This window comes from Protopterus annectens, chromosome 10.part0, assembly GCF_019279795.1.
Source record: "Protopterus annectens isolate FY-2018-M chromosome 10.part0, PAN1.0, whole genome shotgun sequence".
NCBI classification, from domain to species: Eukaryota; Metazoa; Chordata; order Ceratodontiformes; family Protopteridae; genus Protopterus; species Protopterus annectens.
Window position 1 is genome coordinate 1,184,599,818 of NC_056744.1, and position 22,056 is coordinate 1,184,621,873.

The following is a 22,056-nucleotide window of genomic DNA, read 5'->3' on the forward strand; positions in this document are numbered from 1 at the left end:
TGACGGTAGTCTACTGAATGCAGAAGGTGTTATAAGAGATCTGGGAACACAGGTTGACAGCAGCTTCTCTTCTGATCACCACATTACCACTATGGTCAGAAAGTCCTTCTGTATGGCACATCTCATTACTAAGGGTTTTGCATCCAGGAAGAAAGAGGTCATTGTCTCCCTCTACTCTTCCCTCATTAGGCCAGTCATCGAGTATAATGCCCCATTTGGCATGTACCTAACTAGACACCTACAACAACTAGAGAGGCCACAAAAGTACCTCACAAAGAGGATCCTAGGCCTTAAACAATATATGGACAGACTCAAAAACCTCCAACTATTCTCTTTCTCATATCGCCTACTTATAGGCGATCTCTGCTTGCCTTACAAAGCCATGTCTGACCCAGCTCTGTTAGAAATGCTACATCTAAAGAAATCCCAATCCCTCCGCACCACACGCTCCAGAGGCCTCATCCTCATTACCACAATCAACAGAATGTACTAGAGGGACAGGTTCATAACCCAGAGACTGCCCATGCTATGGAATAGATTTCCCATACATGTCAAGCAGAGCACCTCACTGACCGTCTTCAAGAGAAATCTTGATGAGTGGATGGGAAGTAGAAAATTCACTGCAGTGATAACTCCAGTGGCTCTACTTAACAGAGGCACTGGGAACTAAGGTCGGGTGGCACAATGCCAGGATAATCCTGTGGCTAGGCTTGTAAAGCCCCCAGGGCCATTACCCTAGCACACACCTATGAACCTATGAACAAAATGCTGCTATACCTACACATTATCTTACTCATCCTTGTTTGCTCATTGACTATATTCTGCAATGTTTTTACCTTCTGTTTACTGCCTGAATACCTAGTCCTCTCTTCTGCTTCTCTTACACTTATTCTCCTTTTTTGTCTTAGTTTAAAATTAGGATAGGTATACCATTCCACCTTGTCCCCAAGCACTGTTGATCCTTCCTAGCTAAATTGTAGCCTGTTCCTGGAATAGAGATGCTTTGCCCGACAAGTTTCTTCCCATCCTTCTATAAATTCCAGACTTGCAACCAGTTATTATATCTCCTAATCCTGTCTTTCCTTAATGTACTGGCTACTATCCCTAGTAATATTTATGAGAATGCTGTCTTTAGGACACACTTATGCCACCTCTGTGCCACCTACCTGGCTGTGCTGGCTTCTTTTCTGTCTGTCTCCCCTGATGGACAGTTGGTGCATAAATGTACCACAATGTGCATCTTCTCCTCCCCATGTATTTTTTGCTAAGCCTGAGCCAACAAAACTGGTTTCACTGAAAGGTCTCTACTGTATCCTTTGTTGGATCTTGGTCTCCTTAATGACAGAGTTTCCAGTTAACAAAGCTCTGTTTTTCTGTTCCTACTTTGGTTATCTCATTCATTTCCTACCCCTTGCCACTGCTCCTCCTATCTGTGAACTTTCCCTCACCATGTGTTATCACCAACAGCCTTTTTTACTACCTGTGCAAGCTGCACCTGTCCTTGTGCTGCATCTGATCCCTTTTCCATCTATCCTGCATGGTTCTGTACAAGATTGTTCTGATTCACCCAGTGCCTCTCCCACTTAGTTGAGTGCCCCTATCTGGCAATGTCTGCACCTACCATGCTTGTTGTATTGTCTCCTGCAACACCTCCCAGGGCTCAGCGTCCATTTCATTCATTGTCAGTACTGTCTGCAGCTATCCGTTCATTTTTTCCTTCTCCATGTTTTCCATTCTGTTGCTGCGTCTCCTCCTTTCCCCTTTGGCTTATTGTGTGCCGCTCACATTTTCCTGTACCTGCCAGCCTCTGTCTGTCTTCCCATACTGTTTCTGTCCTCATTCTGCGTACTGGCCTGTTGCTTTTTCTCTTCTTCCCCGTTATGTAATTTTTGTTTGCTTTCAAGGTCTCCTTCCTTTAGTATCAGTATATTGCAAGATTCTACCTCCTGCTAGTAAAAGCATATTTACAACAGTATATGACAACGTTGTGTACCTGATGATGCAGTAAAAAGAACCAAAATCATAGTAGTTATACTAGGTGGCATTCTTATGGAGTGTTTGAAGTGGCATATAACAGCATGTTTCCTGCTCGATATACTAAAAAGGACCATAATTTTGGTACTTATTGAAAATCTTATGGAGTTTATCACTCAAAAATAGCCAGGCAAACGTTGGAGCTTCTGTTACAGTAATAGGAAGGCTGTTTTTAGTGGTTTAAATCCTGCAGCATTTCATTTTGCTAACCATAAAATAAAATAAACAACAAAGGATTCAGCCTACATTAAAGATCATTTTGTCCATTTTGCATTACTACACTGGGCATCAGACTTGATTCAAAGAGGCATGTATTTTCTGTAACAGAGCCTTTTTAATGTGATAGAGATTACAGTATATTTACTTTATAGGGAGAGAACCGAAAGAAAAAGCTCTGATCTCTGCTTTATTTGTGGAGCTGTGATTTACTGGAAAATACATTTGCTTGATTTGCTTGTAAGCTGTTGGTATCAGCAGCTTACAAGAAGTGGCTGCTTATTTTAAAGACCCATCCGTGTTAATCATTAGTTGTCCATTAGTGATCCAGTCATTAGACAGTCATAGAGCAGAAGCAGAGCTTATTTCACTAATTAGCTTTAAGTGATTGTGAGACTCTGTGTTCTTGAGATATGCTGAATGTAAAGTCACTGCTGCCTCAGCAGTGAAAAGAGGATCTGTTTTCCAGCAGCAGCCTTACAGGGTAAGCCTGACAAGTCAAACACTACTGTCTAGCAATTAACCTGTCTTTACAGTATGTCCAAAACAGGGTGCAGTCTGGCAGACTTGAGAAAAATAGGCTTTTCCACAAATTGCATTTCCTCTATTTTCTTTCTAGGTTTATAGCAGCATGGAGCATCTTACCCTAAATGATGAAAAGAAAACACCACCTCCAACCAAGCGCAGTTTAAGTGAAGAAAAAGAGGACAGACTGGATAACGTCATCGGACTGAAAACCCGTGAACGCAGCTGGACAACTGGATCTCCTGAACTGTAAGCAAAGCATTTAGTAATTTAATTTCAAGTAATGGTCTGTGAAGATGCATTTCCATACTTTAAAAAAATTGTAAGTTCTGTTAATAACCTGCTGCTCATTAAATGATGTGCATATCACATGCTAGACATGTACTGGCCACGTCCTGTAGAATTTTCTGTCGTCTGATGTCTTGCGAGTGTATTATGCATATTTGCCTAATGTACTGAGGCCACAGGATTGGCTACTGTAGATCAATTGACCAGTGCTTGGTTAATCTTTTATTAAACATTCTGATGTGAAGATGATCATCCCCCTGTGCTTTTTGAGTTATGATCATTACTACCATGCTTTCTGACCTCCTCAAACCATAGCTGTTCCATCCACATATGCACACACACACACACACACACACACACACACACACACACACACACACACACACACACACACACACACACACACACACACACACACAGAATTGGCTTGTACATGTAGAGATTCTATTACAAAGAACATTGTCTGAATTAATGTGTCTAGTAAGACCTCTGTTGAAATAGGCACTTCTATAGACTGTTAACTTCTGATTCTGAATTGTCATTTCGACAATGGTCAGACATACAAAGTTTGTACCAGCCACCATGATATAGGTGACAATAGTAGAAGTCAGAGAAGCTTGTATCAGTGTGCTAAGAAAGCATTGGACATTAGGGCCTTCCATTTTGTGTGGGCCAGCTGTACATCTACAGAGCTAGTGACTGAGGTTTGTCTAGTGACCTATTTCATCCAGTCTATAGCTCAGTCAATGAGGGGTTGAGCCATAGTCGCCATGCTCCTGATTGGGACAGCACAACAGGCATACATACCTAGGGAAACACCGGTGGATATCATTAGAAGCAGATGCCCAAAACTGCAGTGTCTCCACCGCTAATCGTTCATTGAGGTCACCAGAGCGCTTTGGACTTACCATCCAGCTCTTCTTGCCCATTGAAGGAACAGATGGAGTACATTAATCACGGCATTATAGGATGGCTGAGATCCATGCCGTAGAGGCTAAAAAGTTATTAATAATAGAAGTAGAATTCAGATGTGACATAACTTCAAATGCTGCTTACAAAAGATTGCACAGAACACCATGAAAGAGTAGATGAGATGTGATGTTGATGTGCTATGTTACTGTAGTGTTTAGGGGAGAAATGTGTCCAACAACTAAGTAAATGTTCATAAGCAAGATCGTCTCTGATTTAGAGAAATGTACATGCTGTTTATTGTTAGTGGATAGGTACCACCTTCCACAGAAGTCTATGATGTATAGTGAAAGTTGTTGAATTTTGTTCAAATGACATTATTTTGGGTTTTAGAGATCACAGCACACAGGAATACATACAATACATATACTTTGGAAAGTTTGTGGATGGAAGGAACTACTGTTGCCATTGGTATTAGTTAAGGACACATGACTCATCTAGAGTTCTTCTCCATACTGTAGAAGGAAAATTCAGAAACAGCATAATTCCAGTGCATCGTTTTGATAAGCGATAGCTGTTGCTTATTGGATGAATGGTTTCTTAGCGGCAGAATGTTGGCAAACATGTACATCAAAAACAAATTCTTTCCAAACAAACCCTTTCCGAATACATTGTCAATGATGTTATTTGTTGCAAAGCCAAACAGACCTTCACTATGCATTATTGTTTGAAATACAAATCCAGGAGCATAGCATCATTTGATACCTCAGTTCATCAGGGGTCTATATTACTTCATCAAAGAATCTGATCATTGAACGGCATTTGATTGGAAATGCCATTCATCAAACTTCCCTCTTGTGGGAGGCTGCACCCCCCCCATACCCTTTGCTAATTATATATACCAGTTCTGAGATCACATTACAGTGGGGAAAGGGCAAATTCCAAATATCCACTATAATGCGATCTCAGTCAGAACAGTTTGACGAACAGCATGTTCCAAAAACATAAAAGGCGACAGACTGTCCGGAACACAAATCCACGTTTATTTTAAATATTAAAAAACACCATTAAGCGCTTTCATCATCCAATCACGACTTCATCAGAATCTTGACTGCAACAGTCATCCTACTGCACAAAGGTGGGGCATCAACTGACCTGGGTATCTGTAGATCTGTAAACCTGACCAGCCTCATCTGTAAAGCTATTTAAACTGTCATTATGGAATTGATAAATAAGGACATAGGCAGTCTGCAAACTTTTGACCAGAGACAAGTTAGCCTTGTCAGAGGCATAAACTGACAACTTAATGTGATCGTTTTTTCAAAAAATACTGAAGATGATGATGAGGATGAGAGCAGATCTGTACAAACCATGTATCTGGACCTCACAATAGTGTTTAACTCTATCGCCTACTTGGGGGTAATTGATAAACTCATTCAGTTAAATGTAAATCTAAATGTAAATCCCTATGTAATTCATTGGATAGCAAACTCGCAAACAGAACCCAGGAAGTTAGGGTGGGTGGATCTACCTTCCTGAAAAGAACTGTTACTAGTGGTATACCTCGAGGTTCAGTCCTTGGGCCACTGCTCTTTGGCATCTACTTTTTGGAGGTCAAAATTTATGTTAAGGCCTTAAGATGGACCGGGTTTGCAGATGACTGTAAACATTGTGCCATCATAAACTCTCCAGAAAATACCAAGATCGTTTGTAAAGACCTTTCCCAAACTTTAGTCGGTGTCAAAGCCACTACTTAAAACTAAATGTCAAAAATGTATAGTTGTATCGTTTCAGCAAGCATGATGTCCTCTAAAACTATCATTTCAACAACGCACCCCTTCAAAATTGACCCAGTACTAAGGGACCTGGGAACCCATGTATCACTATGTATCCACTTATGTAAGGAAGTCCTTTTTCATTGCAGTCTATTAAAGGTATGGCATCCAAGTCCAAGGAAGTGATCATTATATTGTATACTGCACTCAGGCTGATCATTAAGTGTAGTGACCTTTGCTATGTACTTGTCCTAACATCTGGCACAACTTGAGTGAATACAATGTTTTCTCATTAAAAAAAAAAATCAAGGACCTAAATCAAAAAGACTACATTGATCATCTCAAAGCCCTTTCACTTTTTTGGTATCTTACAGACAATTATTACCTCACTTTCAAAGCCTGTACCTGACCCCATCATTTTAGATCTGTTACATGTCTAAAATTTCAAAGACTTGATGCAGAAACACCTGCTCAAGAGATCTTAATCACATCTGCAACAAAATAGAACATGCTGGAGGGACAGATATGTGTCGCCAAGAATATCACTTCCTTGGAATCATTTTCCTCTCCATGTAAAGCAAAGCATGTCTCTTATTCTATTCAAGCATAATCTGAATGAGTGAATGGAAAGCCCCAAATTCACCCCTGGATTGCCACCCTTGTCTGTTATAGACTGGGGTAATATGTAAATGTTTGCCTGCCCCTGGGTTATTCATACTAATATTGCAGAGGGCTCAGGGTTAATCAAACTTAAAATACTAGTGCCAGATATTGGTTTGAGGATGCATGGCTTGGCTTCTGAACATCTTAACAGATCATTAACCTAGTAAGTAGCTGTGAACCAATAAATCAGCTCTGTTGTTGTTGTTTGTCTTTCGGCTTTTCCCGGAAAGGGGTTGCCACAGCGGAACTCCGGTCCGCTAATGATTGGCAATAGATTTTTACGAAACGCTGAGATGCCAGCTCGACACCCAACCTTCAACGGAGGCACACCCATTTACGCACACATGTCTTTCGAACGCTACCCAACCGCGAGGAGGACATGCAGACTCAGCTCTGTAAATTATTGAAAAATGTCATTATCACAACTGATTAAGGAGTGTAAAATGCTGAGAAGTTTGTATGCTGGAACATCCAAGGAGGATAAGATAGCAGTCTTGTGTGCAGCAATGATGCAGTCTGTTGACACTGGTGACTGCTAAGTAGTAGAGCATGCAGTAAAATGTTTCAGTCCACCTCCAAATGATCTTAGAACTCAGTTGGAATTAGAGTGACTGAAGCTGGAGGTGAAATACCTGGAGGTTGAGACAGCTGACCAAATGAAGCAGTTTGAGTTGAAAAGAGAGTAAAAGCAAGCTACTGATGTTTTTTCTAACTCTGTCATGATAGAGGAATGAAAGCGGCAGCACCAGAATTGGGAGTCAGGGGTTGATTGTTCTTTCTCAATGGCAGATTCGTAATGGAAATGAAAGCCAAACCCTAGATGCAAAGGTCAGCGCCAGATTTTTTTTTTTTAATATAAAAAGGGGGAAATGACTGCTACTTTTATTCAGGCATTTGAACACATTTATAATCAACATTATATTGACCAAGGGCAGTGAGTGAGGTTTCTAACTCTCTGCTCATGGGTAAAACAATGATGTGTTAAATGTATTAAATCTAGATTGTGTGAACTGTGGTAAAGGTATGCACTATTTATTTGAATGCTTTAAACTGTTTTCTGAGGAACACATAAAAAAATCAGAGAGCATAAAAGAAAGATGAAAGTGTAATTGATTGAAGTACAGAAATTAACATTTACTTTCATATGTAGATGAGTAGATGTCAAGTCTTTGTTTGAAATGCTATGAGACTATATGATAAGGGAGTAAACATTCAATACGTTGCCTAAAAACAGGAGAATTAGTTAGCATTTTAGGAGTATAACAGTCCTGTGAAAATAGGGAAAAAGCTGTTCTCTGTGTAACCGTCCGGACTCCACTAAATAAGGAATGCCTAGTACTGCAAGTGTAAAATGAATCCACTTGGGAGGGAGGGATGCAGACTGACCCTTCAGAGCTTGTTGTACAGTCCAAAGGGCTTGATAAGGATTGGAGTAAATTGTTTTAGTTATAAGCAGATGGTACATGTATACTCCAAATAGCCACAGATGCAAGCTGGGGAACAAAAGTCATGTGACAGAGCTAATAAAACAGCAACACAGAGTGCAGAGTGGTAAGTTGTTCTAAAACTGTAGCAAAATACAAGCCTCTTAACTTTCCTTAAGGAGTCCTCTCAAACCTCTTTTAAGAACAAATCCAAAAACAGAGTCCAAACTGTCCGTAATCTTTTATTATAAAACATAAGCGCTTTCAGGTTAAAAAACCTTCATCAGACAAACTTCAAATAACCATGACAATCTTTAAATATTACAATATTTCTAAAAGCAACCAATTACTTTCTATACTTGACCCGCCTTTTCTTTAAGGCTGGTTTTAAAGGTACAGAAATATTTAACCCAGGTGGGTTGTCAGCAGCCAACTGTATGATCCATCTTAACTCTGCATACTCTGTATCATTGACAGTGTCCCCTCTTTTTTTCATCTGTGCAACATGCAGAACCATAAAAGCAAAAGTATGATTTGGAAAGCTAGAAGCATGCTGGTACAATGCATTAGGTTTATCCTTCTGTCGAATATATGACAAATGGTGCAGTATTCTTGTTTTTAACTTACAGTTAGTTTTTCCAACATAAAAACTAGGACATGACTAGTAAACCACATTCTGTGTATGGCAATCTGCATAAAACTCAAATGCCTACAGGGAAAAGTCCCTGTTCTCATGTGTACAGAGGAAACACTGTTAGCCTTCTTCTTATTTTTCAAACCAGGTTTTATGCATAACGTATTTTATATTACTATTTCACTTGAAGGTACATCTAGGTTTCTCATCTAAAATATCCTTTAAGTGATTGTCACTTCTTAGTATTTTCCAGTTTTGCTTAATAATATCGCATATCCCATACACATTGTTGCTATAATGTAGCATTACCTTGGGTTTGTTGTCATACTTATTAGATGCTTCAACTTATCTCTCTCCTGTTCTTTATTATCAGAAAACCATGGTCTAGCCCTGGCTTCCCTACTATATATTATACTGTTCTTATTTTTTTTCTAAATTTTCCTTTGAATACACCTTTTCCTTAAGATGTTCATTTAACACATCTATTTCTTTGTGAAACTCATTATTGTCTGTACACAGCCGAGAAACTCTGTATCCTTGCCCTTGCATATTATGATGAAAAGTATGCCTAGAATGCATACTACGTGCATTCAAATAGTGATTTCTCCAGCATTGTTTCCTATGCAAGGTGGTGTTTATTTTACCAGTTACATTTTTATTTAATGTGACATCTAAAAAGGCAATGGTCTCATTGCTGTGCTCTACTGAGAACCTAAGAAAATCTGTAGTTTTCTCCAGGTAATCGACAAAGTTTAACAGTTCATCATTGCCCTGTGCCCACAACAAAAAAATATCATCAACAAATCTGGCATAAAAAAATTGTTGAAGTCTTCCATAGATGTTCATATTTAAAAATATTTTTATCTTCCCAGAAGGTTAACATTAAATTAGCATATGAGTTGGCACAGGGTGTGCCCATGGCAACACCCTGTATCTGCCTATAATGTGTTCCATTACAAAGAAAGATGTTATTTCCTAACACCAATGCTAGTGCTTCCAGGATTAAAATATTGGTATTCTCATCATATATATTAACTGTATGCAGTACCTCTTTCACTGCCTTTAACCCATATTCATTTGTGATGACCGTAAACAGACTGTTGACGTCCATGGTTGCCATCAACACATTCTTCAAATCTAAAGTTTGGCAAGCATCATACAATTTTGATAAGAATTGTGCAGTGTCTTTCAAAATCCTAGGAAAATAAGCAAGCACATTTTTCAACTTTGCTTCTACCCACATAAATAAATGTAACCCATCCCCTCCCTGAAACTATTGGTCTCATCGGTGGGGGTAGGGTATTTTTATGCATTTTTGGTAGTGCTTTAAAAATAGGAATTACTGGATGTTCAATGCTTAAAAATGCATCCAAGTCATCATCTAATACTCCATTTTTTTTCTTAAAGCCCTTAGCTTCTTACCTACATTACTTACATATTTCTTAACCATCAAAAGTGAAACATTTCTGTAAGTACTGATATCACTAGTTAGGGCATCCAAGGATTGTATGTATGATGTAGTAACCATAACTGCAATGCCCCCACCTTTATCAGCTGGTTTGATAAACAGTCTGTCATCATTCATTAGGTCTAGCAGTGCTTGCCTCTCCAAATGAGTTAAGTTATTAAACCTGCATGTTACATTATCAAGATAAAGTGTTATTTCATCCTCACAAGTTTTTAAAAAAGTATAAACTGTGGGGTGCATAACTGGTACAAAAGTACTCGGATGTTTCATAACATTAGTATAATGGCTGTTTCCCCTAAACATGTTATTCAGAATAACATTCCGCCCAAACGTGTAAATCCAGTATAACTTCACTTAATACTGATGCCCTGCTGGATACAAATGATAATCCTTTGCCTAAAACATTCATTTGTTCTTTAGTCTGTTGAACACTAGATATATTAAATACATTAGAATCATTAAAATCAGTCAGTTCATGACTCGCTGCCATTTCACATCCCTTTGTACAGAGTGACCTCGCCTGTTTTCTTTCTTACTGGTACTAGGAAAGTTGGAAAAGTCATAGAGCTGCTCCTTGCTGCAAAAAAAAAAAAGAAAAAGATGAAGAAGGAAGTGAGTTTTTCGGTCTTGCTCCCATGCTGATACTGGGCTGTTTGGTTCCCTGTGTGATGTCATCAGCCCGAGCCATCACTGGGCTCAGTAGACACATTGTTAGTATGTAAGTTACTTGCTACTGATTGATTAGATTCACTTCTAGCCTGCTCATGAGGCCATGTAAAAATACAGCCTGTCATGAAGTCTTGATAGTCCCTTTGCAGCTTTTTCATCTTCATTTGCTGTAATTTATTTTCAAACAAGGCTATATTATTCAATACTTGGGTAATTTTACACAGATGTTAGTCTGTGTTATAGTGCATTTGTAGGTCTTTTACCTCACTACATAGTTCCTCTTCAACAGATGAAAAATAGTCTATAAGCTAATTCATATAACGAAAGCTGGTATCTATGTTTATCTGCTGCCAGCACGCTAGTAAGTCAGGGCATGCATCTCCTTGTGCTGGCATACATAATACTCTCATCCCCCTAGGCACTATTTTATATTCCAAGCATGCTTCCATATGAAATCTCTGCCATTGCAGGCATTGCAGGCATTTCAGTTTTCTTGTGGTATTATCTAAACAAGTCAAAAGCTCAAATAAAGTCTCATTTAATTGCTCACCTGCAGATAGGCCATTTTCCTGTGTATAGTTCTTCATCAAGTCTATCTCAAGTAAAGGATTTAAACAGGAAGAAACATTACTTTTGAATTTCTACCTTACTGAGCCCAGTGAACATTTGTGTGGCTGGTAATCCTGTTCAACCTCATCATTCTGTAGTTCGGCCATGTGGAAAGAAGATGCAACAGCAGACCAAAATGTAGCAATACACAAGCCTCTTAGCTTCCCTTAAGGACTCCTCTCGAACCTCTTGTAAAAACAAATCCAAAAACAAACGAAACAGAGTCCAAACTGGCCATAATCTTTTATTATAAAACATAAGTGCTTTCAGGTTAAAAAACCCTTCTTCAGACAAACTTCACATAACCATGACAATCTTTAAATATTAAAACTTTTCTAAAAGCAACCAGTTACTTTCTATACTTGACCTGTCTTTTCTTTAAGGCTGGTTTTAAAGGTACAGAACTATTTAATCCAGGTGGGTTGTCAGTAGCCAACTGTATGATCCATCTTAACTCTGCATACTCTGTATCACTGACAATGTCCCTACCCCCTTTTTTCATGTGTGCAACATGCAGAACCATAAAAACAAAAGTATGATCTGGAAAGCTAGAAATATGCTGGTACAATGCATTATGTTTTTCCTTCTGTCTAATAGATGACAAATGGTGCAATAGTCTTCTTTTTAACTTGCAATTAGTTTTTCCAACATAAAAACTCAGACAGGTCTTGCAGCATGGAACTAAAAACAGGCAGAGAGACAAACTTTAAATCCAAAAAAACAAGGACAAGAGCCACGAAACAGCACTCGATAATCTTTTAATCCAATTAAGCGCTTTTTCGTTTGCCGCAATAGACAAACTTCCTCAGATAAATACAACCACAAATGCAAGTACTTTTAATTGGATTAAAAGACTTCTATTTTTATCGGGTGCTGTTTCGTGGCTCTCGTCCTTGTTTTTTTGGATTTATAGTATGACTTGCAGCATGCCAAGTTTCATAGTTTAGTACAAGGCTATCTGCCCTGGGGCATTTGCAAGCCTAGCCCTAGAGATGTGGCTTTCGCCACCCCATGTAGTGGTACTAAGGTGTACAGAATAAATTTAGAATACTGTGCCTTTGTCTAGTAGTGACACATTGAAGACCCCCTTACTTATTAAAATTAGTTTACTGTGCCTCTGTCAAGTAGCGACACAGGGGTGACCCCCGGGGTAAACCTACGATCTCCCATCCACTCGTCAAGATTTCTCTTGAAGAGAGTCAGTGAGGGGCTCTGCCTAACATGAACTGGGATTCTATTCCAGAGTATGGGAAGCCTCTAAGTTATGAATCTGTCCCTCCAGCATGTTCTATTCATGTTTGTACTGAGGTTTAAATCTTTGGCTCTCGTGGTTCTTATGGATTTGGATTTTTTGAGGTGAAGCATGCCCATCAATTCCTGGTTGGACATGGCCTTGTACGTCAGGCACAGATCACCTCTGAGCAGGCGGTATGCTACCGAATAGAGCTGGAGTTTCTTTAGCCTGGTAGCATATGACATATGTTGGAGGCCCTTGATCCTCTTGGTGAGGTACTTCTGGGGTCTCTCCAGCTGTTGTAAGTGCCGGGTGAGGTACATACCAAATGGGGCATTGTACTCAATCATGGGCCTGATAAGGGAGGAGTACAGGAGCACGATGACCTCCTTTGATCTGGATGTGAACCCCTTCATGATAAGGTGGGCAAGGTAGAAAGTCTTTCTAACCACTTTGGCAACGTGGGTGTCAAATGAGAGGTCACTATCAACTTGGGTCCCCAGGTCTCTGATTACTTTTTCCGTACTCAGTGGGTTACTGTCTATGTGATAATTTGTGGGTACTTTGTTTTTCCCAAAGGGGATGACTATACATTTCTTGGCATTCTAAACCACATTCTCTGTATGGCAATCTGCATAAAACTCAAATCTGTATTTTTTGTTTGTAACAGGATGTATAAAATAATTTACCTGTTGCCTCTTATTCCTCATTTAAGTTTCCTGGTAGCACTAGGTTTAAAAGATACTCATATTCACATCCCTATTCATCCAGATTTCAGGTGTTTCTTAAGGTTTTGTGTGTCTTGATCACATTATTAGTTCTCTGCCTTACCATTTGGACTATCCACTGCACCAAGAGTGTTCACCAAGTGTCTAGCTCCAGTTATAGCTCATTGCAGGCTACAGGGTATCCATATTTTTTTGTATTTAAATTACTTCCTTATTTTTGAATAGTCTTTTTCAGAAGTGTCAGGAATCTGTCTGATTCTTAGTTGAGAGATCTGTCATACTAGCTGAGATTTCAAGAGAACATTCAGAAGTCTTTTTGACTGGTTCACACATGATTGTGTTCTTGGGGTGTTAGCTGCAGACGTCAGTTCAAAGAGCTTTTCTTCCACAGGAAAAAATAGATCTATATCTAGATCTATTCCTGAGGTTTTCCATTTAAGGCTCCTGTCACTGTGAGGGAATACATCAGGATTTTGGATGTCATGGCATCTGTGATTTTTACAATAATCCTAATAAGACTCCACACGAGAAAGATACAGTGGTATCTGATGTCTGTTTGGTCACAGTACCAACACTGATGTTCTTCGTGTTTCACTGTTGCAGTCATCACATTTGGGTTATCCGCTTGCAGGTAGCCCTCAGTCGTCCTGATTATCAAAGTCTTGGGTCCTACATCGGTTGCTGTCTAATCTTCCATGATGTCAGGTAGTCAGGAGTATAAAGCATGCAGCCGATGCCATTTTTTATCAGTCATCTTGCAGTATGGTGCCCGAAGCAGAAGTAGTTCGCAAGTGCCAGTCGGCCAACTCCTGAAATTTTCATTTTTGAGTTTCAGATCTGAAGTCTTCAATTAAGCTAAATACCACTTTGGGGAACCTTTTTCTTGCTCTAAACCGATGTCAGTAAAAGTTAACAATTGTATTTCTTGTGGAAAGCAAATACCTCATAAAGATTTTCATTCGTACTGCATTCCTTGCCTAGGCCCAGACCACGACGTACCTCGCTGTCGGTTTTGTGCCTTATTCAATCCTCGTACTATTCGTCATTGGTTCATTTTCTCATCTAAATATTTTGGTACTCGGTTCAATTATCCAGAAATGGCTTTGGTAAGCCACCCGACTACTGACATTTCTAAAAAATGTAAAGATAAAGACAGAGACAGACTGCATAGGTCCAATGCTGCCGACGACACTTCTCCTAAGCTAGTTGTTAGTTCACCGGTACTCAGTGAGGCACTTTTGCAGCCCCTGATACCCGCTACTTCAGATTTGCAGGCCTCTACTGAGACCCATTCAGAGTTCGGTATGCCACAAGATGCTTCTTCAACTATGGAACCTGCGGATGTCTCTACCTTGGATGGGTCCGGAGCTGCTGTGCAGGCACCGGATTCTGAGGGTGTATTCAGGCCTACTGACTTGCATATTAAACTGACGCAATCTTCTTCTTTAAGGCCTAAAACTCGATCCATGCCTAGAAAACTGATACCCAGACTGCATGGTCAGGCCTCTATGCCTAAAAAGCAAATGATAAGAGTGGCAGAAGACCTTTTTACTCTAATCAGTGGAAGCCACCCTTCTCCCACTAAGAGACCTAGAACTGATTTTCCTTCTGATTCTTCTGATCAGGTTTCTGAAATTTCTGTTTTATCTGATGACCAGGATTTGCCCTTATCTACCTATGAAGATTCAGATGCAGAGGATTCCATTCCATCTGCTTCCCCTCCAGAGGATTTCTCTTTTGGTGAAACCTTGCATACTCTTAGGGAGCATTTCCACTGGGAAAGCCAGGATTTCTCTGACTCCAAAAAGAGGCTTAGGGAATTCTTTTTCCTGCCTCAACACAGGCCTTTAGCTATCCCTCCTGTACTGGACATTGTAGATGATGCCTTCTCGGAATCTAGCCTGGCCCCTGATACTTTACCTCCTGCTCCCAGAAAACTTGATAGGTATTACAGGGTACCTGACTCTCACAAGTTCCTTTTTAAAAATCCTATTGCGGATCCTGAAACCATTTCACAGGGACCCAAAGGGATTAAGGCCACTACTGCCAAAAATCCTACCCCTTCTGATAGAGATTCCAGGGCACTGGATAGATGGGGTAAGAAGGTATACACTTCTGCAATATTAGCCATTAGGGCCTTAAACTGCCAGTTTCATATGTTGAAATATCAGCTTATTATTGGATTGCTTAAACAGAAAATGATGTTGATTCCTGACTGTGCTGAAAATAAAGAATTACAGGATTTAATGCATTCTGCTGAACAAGTTGGTAAACATACTTTTCAATGTGGTTTTGATTCATTAGAGGCGTCTTGCAGAGCTGCTGTCACTGGGTCTGTACTTAGAAGGCATGCTTAGCTTAAGTAGCAGTCTTTGCCAGATCATGTTAAAGCTAAATTACTGGATGCTCCCTTAAACCAAGACCGCCTCTTTGGCAACAAAGCAGAAGAAATACTTAAAAAGATGTAGGAAAAAGCTAAGTCTATGCAAACTGTTAAAGATTTCCTGCAAGTACAGCCTCCCAGATTTAGTAGGCATTGACCCTCAAAGAATTAGTCCTTTCCTGCCTCTTCCAGGCCTTCTCAGTCCAAACCCAGAACCAGCAGAACACCAGGCGTCAGTCCCAGGGTGCTCACAGGACTAAGCAGTGGGGGGCTCCCACTTCAGAAGCAGGGAGTAGTAAGACTCCCCCCCATAGTAAACTGTCTCAATGACTTAACTTTAAACCTTCCAAGCCCTGCTCAACTGACTGTTTCTTTAGGGGGAAAGATCGCCCTGTATGCAAAAAATTGTGAACTCATTACCCAGATCAAATGGGTTCTAAATATAGTTTCCCAAGGATACAGATTCCACTTCCACTCCTTACCAACCCCAAACAGTTGGCCAGACCTACCCCCAAGTCAGTGGGCAGAGGCTCAAAAGCAGGTTCTCTCTCCTTTAAGCATCAGGGCTATTCAACCTGTCCCAGAAGTAGAATGGGGGAAATGTTTTTACTCATGACTTTTCCTGGTACCCAGGAAACACAGTTCCTGGTGTCCTATCCTGGACCTGTCTATCCTAAAATGATTTTTGGTAATCCAAAAATTCAACATGCTAATTCTTCATCAGCAGCTTCCCATGCTAGGCAAAAATGCCTGTTTGGAAACACTGAATTTAAAGGAAGCCTACCTGCACATCCCATTAAGGGAATCTTGCAGAAGATACCTACGCTTCAGAGCAGGCTACATGCATTATTAGTTCTCTGCACTGCCCTTTGGCTTATCTACTGTGCCCAGGGTATTCACAAAGTGCCTAGCTCCAGTCATTGCATTTTGCAGGAAAAGAAATATTCAAATATACCCATACCTGGACGATTGTCTAATTCAGGTAGAAAGCCAGGGCATACTATTAAATCATCTGGCATTTGTAAAGAAATTGCTAACTTCTCTGGGGTACACTATAACCGAAAATAAATCAAGCCTTGTACCCTGCCAAAAAATTGTATTCCTGGGAGCAAGCTTGAATACAACTTCCCAGATGGCCTACCTCACGCCAGAGAAACAAGTTCATTTGACAGCCTACTTCAATCTACTGGCCACAAAGACCCAGCCATCTGCAAGGAAAATACTGCAAGCAGTGGGGTACATGGCCTCTTGCGTTCTGCTAATTCCATGTGCAAGACTGCATATGAGGAAACTACAGTGGTATCTAAAAAGCCTATGGTGTTAACATTCTCAGGATCTAGAATCAATGATTCCTATCATACCTTGTCTAAAGATAGAGTTCCTATAGTGGGCAGAGACCTGCCACCAAAACAAGGGACTGCCATTCTCTCTACCCCCCTGCCACCCAAACCCTAACAACAGACGCATCAGACTATGCATGGAGGGCTCACTTGGCAGGGCAGTGCATTCAGGGCAAATGGAACCCAAGTCAAATGCACCTACATATCAATCAAAAAGAAATGTTAGCTGTACAGAATGCTCTGGCAACCTTCAAGGACCACATTCTTCCAGTACAATTATTGGTAAAGACAGACAACACCACTGTTATGTGGTACATAAACAAGCAGGGGGGAATCCATTCATACCCTCTCTGCAGACTAGCCATGGCTCCATGGAACACAGCCTTAAGCTACCAAGTGCACCTACAGGCTCAATTCCTGCCAGGAAAGCTAAATGCACTGGCAGATGACCTAAGCAGAAATCTCATGGACCCACACGAGTGAAAACTGGAACCAAAGATATTCAACATGTTGGGAAGCAAATGGGGGAGCCTAGAGATAGACCTGTTTGCCTCCCCTCAGAACAACCAATTGGACAAATTCTACACAAGGACGCCTCACAAACAGGCTTGGAAAGTGGATGCCCTGTCCTTCACTTGGCAAAACCCATCAGTTTATGCCTTTCCCCCTCTGCCTCTCCTCTCCAAAGTGCTGCTAAAGATCAAACAGGACAAACCAAGGACAATACTGAGTGCACTGGACTGGCCTTGCCAACACTGGTATCCCCTCTTGGGCAGTGTGTCACTGCTGGCACCATGGCACCTGCCTCAGACCCCTGCCCTGCTGTCCCAGCAGTAGGGCCAGATTCTGCACCCACAGCTTCAAACCCTGAACCTTGCAGCCTGGCTAATTACCTGACCACTCCGTTACCATCCCTCAGTAAGCAAGTGATGGATGTCATTCCGGAGGCCAGTAGGCCTAGCACTAGAAAATCCTATGCTAAAAATGGAAAAGATTATGTTCCTGGAGCCAAACTCAGGGGATGGGCACAGCAGTACCCAATGTACCCCATATTCTTCAATACTTAACTGAGATGCTTCAGACGGACCTTCCCTTTTCTTCCATCAAAATTCATGCCTCAGCCATTTCAGCACAGAACCACCCCTCTTCTCTTATCCACTGCTGTAGCAATTCCTCAGAGGGGCCAAAAACTTAAGACCACTCAGGAGAGCCCCTACTCCAGCCTGGGACCTTAACTTTGTACTGGAAAAGCTCACTCTTCCTCCCTTTGAACCAGCTGCAAATGCAGAGTTGAAATTCCTTTCTTGGAAAACAGCCTTCCTTCTAGCCATCGCTTCAGCAAGAAGGGTGTTTGAATTACAGGCCCTCATGGCAGTGGAGCCTTTCATCATCTTTCATGTGGACAGGGTGTCCCTCAGAACCAATCCCTCATTTATGCCCAAGATGGTATCCAGTGTGGCCCTTAATCAGTCCATTCATTTGCCAACCTTCTTTTCTAATCCACAGAACAAAGGGGAACAAATTCTGCACTCCTTGGACATGCATAGACAACTTAGATTTTTCTTGGACAGGACTAAGCCTCTCAGGAAATCTGAACAGCTGCTGGTGGCATTTGCTGCAGGGGCAGAGGAGAAGGCCATTTCAAAGCAAACCATTTTTAAGTGGCTAGGCCATTGTATTAATTTCTGCTTTAAGCACCATGGAAAACCTACCCCACAGGGGATAAGACCACATTCAACCAGGGCTGCATCTACCTCTACAGCCTCTCTCAGAGGTGTCCCTACCAGGGACGTCCTAGAAGCTGCTGCCTGGAGTTCTGTACATACCTTCACCAAGCATTACCACTTGCCAATTTTTTCTAAATCCAGAGCTCACTTTGCCACTGCAGTCTTGCATGGCCTTTTAGCTGGTCCAAATGTTATCTAAATTGCCTGCTCCCATCCTTAGCTTTGGGAATCTACCCAAATGTGATGACTGCAACAGTGAAACACGAAGAACATAGTACAGTTGTGTACACTTACCAAAAATGTAGATGTTCAAGTGTATTCACTGTTGCAGTCGTGGTTACCCTCCCTCCAGCCCCCTGGCTTCTATTGACTATACCAATATTCTTGTTTGCTATACTTAATGCCTTCTGGTGTATTTGATTTTTGTTGGAGGTGTAACATTGTATATAATTGCTTCCCATTATGGGGGTGCCTGACATCTGGGGCAAGAAAAACTGATAAAATGGTGTCAGCTGCATGTTTTAGACCCCTGACTACCTGACGTCATGGAAGATGAGACAGCAACCGATGCAGGACCCAAGACTTTGATAATCAGGCCGACTGAGGGCTACCTGCAAGCAGATAACCCAAATGTGATGACTGCAACAGTGAATACACTCAAACATCTACATTTATGGTAAGTGTACACAACTGTACTTTTGTCTTTTCAGATCCTAGTGCTGGGATTTGTCAGAAGACAAATCACTTAGTGGGCACAGCAAATATCCATAAGTCCATATCCCTAAGTCCAGGTCTCTCCTTCTCTCTCCCTGCTCCAAAGTAGTCAGTTATCACAGACACTTGGGAATTTGCTTGGGTAGCAGTTTCAGGTGGGGTAAAAATGCAAGGTGTGGGGGACATCAAGGACAGATGCAAGCACATAAATGAGATGCTTGCCTTGATCAAGGCACTCAACCTGCTACAGTAGCCCCTCCCTCCTTCCATCTTCCTTGTTTCTTGGTGTGTTGTTTATGCCATGGTGTAAATAATTATTTTTTTGTTGTTCCTAGCACTGTATTTTCAGGGCTAGACTTTCCTCTCTGTGTTGGCATGAAAGCTCTGAAGGGCTTGGCACGTAAACCTTTTTTTTTAGACTTGAACTGACTGACTGGGCATTGGGAAGGTGACCTGAAGCTTTGGAAGCTGACCGGCTATTATATCCTTGGCAGCATATAACCCATATAGCTAAGGCTACTGCAGTGATTATTTGAACATCTACTGTAATGGTATGTTTACTTGCACAACTGTACTTTTGGCATTCAGCAAAAGGGTAGACATCCTCTTAGCTTTGTCAAGCCATGCTGATACGAGTCAGTCCTGTGTGGACAAGTGAAGAACCATATGCATGTGTAGGGACTCTAGCAGACCCTTGCTTTTTTGAAAAAGCATATGTCATGGGAGAGGTCAGATCCCTTACCTGCCATAACTATTTCCACTTATTTGTGCAAATGTCAACCCTAGCCTGGTCATAATGGTGGATTTGTCAATAGCTTATTCCTCTTTGGAAGTAAGAGCTCCCTGTAGGGCTAAATGGTTTACTATCAAAATGTTGAAATTCACATGGTCGACATCCATAACTTCGAAAGTCATTACACCGAATGTTCAAAATACCGAAAAAAAAATGTCTAAATTTAAATGGTTGAAAAACACCTGTAAACTAACACTAGTGTTTTTGCAGGGGAGCTGTGCCCCCCACACCCCCTGCTACTTATATATTACAACTCCGAGATTGCACAACAGTGCAGACAAGGGAAAATTCCTTGCCCTGTTTGCAACATAATGTCGACCGGTAATTTGCATGCACTTCCTGTAAACCAAACAAACTACTTAATATTCATGTGTCGACCATATGGGTTGATCATATGAACGTTAGACCAAATGAATTTCAACATTTTGATAGTAAACCGGGCTAAATAGCATGTTGCAGTCAGGCTAATAGGTGGAGTAAATGAGTCAGCGAGGTGATCAGGGGAGAGTGCCTGTACATCTGTCAGATATTAGGATAAAAGGATATAAATATAGAAGTATGTCAAGTCTCCTGTATTATGCCAGTATTTGCTAAGGGTTCTGTTAGACTGAAGACATATAAGATACTTGACAACATTGGATAGTGCAGTTTTCATTGTGTAAACATGACTCTTGCAAACCCTGTCAGGCAGACGGAAACAGTGTCATCAGTTTTAAAAGCAGCAATTTGCCTAGATGCACAGAAGGGGAGAAGGTGGTGGAATTCTAGTAATAACAGCTGATTAAATAAGACTGGCAAAGCAAAAATGTCGATATAAACAACAATTTACATCTTTTGAAATAACTGTAGAGATTTTTAAAACTGAGTTGTAATTATTTATTCATCAACCCACTAGGTATATTTATTTTCCTCTTTTTATTGTTTTAGCTTCCGTAAGCGTCTTTCCGTGTCGGAATCCTCCCACACAGAAAGTGACTCTAGTCCCCCATTAACAGCTCGCCGCCGGTGTTCTGGGCTTGGAGAGATGCCTCGATTTGCTATCTCTGCAGAGGAGGAGAGGACTACACCAATGAAGCAGCAACACCCTCTGCAGCCTGCAACATCAGTGAGCACTCCTCAGGATACTTCATCCCTGGCCGTCACTCAGCAAACGGTGGCACAGGAACTGAAGTTAGATGGAGAGTTAGGGCCAGCTACCCCAGCATCTGCAGCTAGCAACATCAGCAGCTCAACATTGACAGGTAATTAATTGGCATTGTAAGTAGAATTCAAGTCTGCAGACGATATTAGTCGAAAGCTGTTTGGAACACTGGTGTTTGGGCCAGAGTTAAGTTTGTAGGCTTTTTTGCTTGCATATACTTCATAGCCTTGCATGTCATTGTACAGTCAGATGGATTGTGCTTTACAGTAAACTAATTTAATTGGCAAAAAAGAGTATTCTTTGTTTAAAATTATTTCTTGTTAAAGTTCTTCTGTGATGTAATTCTTTTTAAGTCTGAGTTTTTTCCTTGTTATTAAGGTATATTGGTGAAGATTTTTTCTAGTTAGCCTTTGTAACACTGTAGCATTGTATTTATCTGTCTGTATATTAACTTATTTATTTATTTTAAATTTGATAACCAGGTAAGTGAGCTAGTCTCAGGGCCCTTCTAATTCATTACCCAGGCCTTAAAGGTGAAGGAATGGATGGAGAATCGCACTAAAGAATTGGTTATAATAAACAGAAAAGGGGTTGCAGGCTTTTTTCAGGATTAATATTAGGTTTAGTGGATTGTATTGCTTGCTGATCTGCATGCTTGGATTAATTAATGCCTCTTCATTTGATTCCCTCAAACTATATATCTTCTTATTTTAACAGTACTAGTTAGTACTAGTGACAGCAACTTCCTGCTAATAGATGTAAAGTTTCCACTGGCACTAGTA

General features: G+C 40.8%; 1 protein-coding gene across 7 annotated transcripts in view; it reads left to right on the forward strand.

Annotated features, from left to right (window-relative positions):
* The window catches only part of MAST2 (microtubule associated serine/threonine kinase 2), a 2,532,505-nt gene that overhangs the window by 2,391,232 nt on the left and 119,217 nt on the right, over window positions 1-22,056 (forward strand). For all 7 annotated transcript variants that reach the window (XM_044085935.1, XM_044085937.1, XM_044085936.1 and 4 more), the window contains 2 exons: window positions 2,870-3,024; window positions 21,061-21,374. In XM_044085935.1, the coding sequence (XP_043941870.1) occupies window positions 2,870-3,024; window positions 21,061-21,374 (469 nt within the window). The remainder of the gene's footprint in view (window positions 1-2,869; window positions 3,025-21,060; window positions 21,375-22,056) is intronic.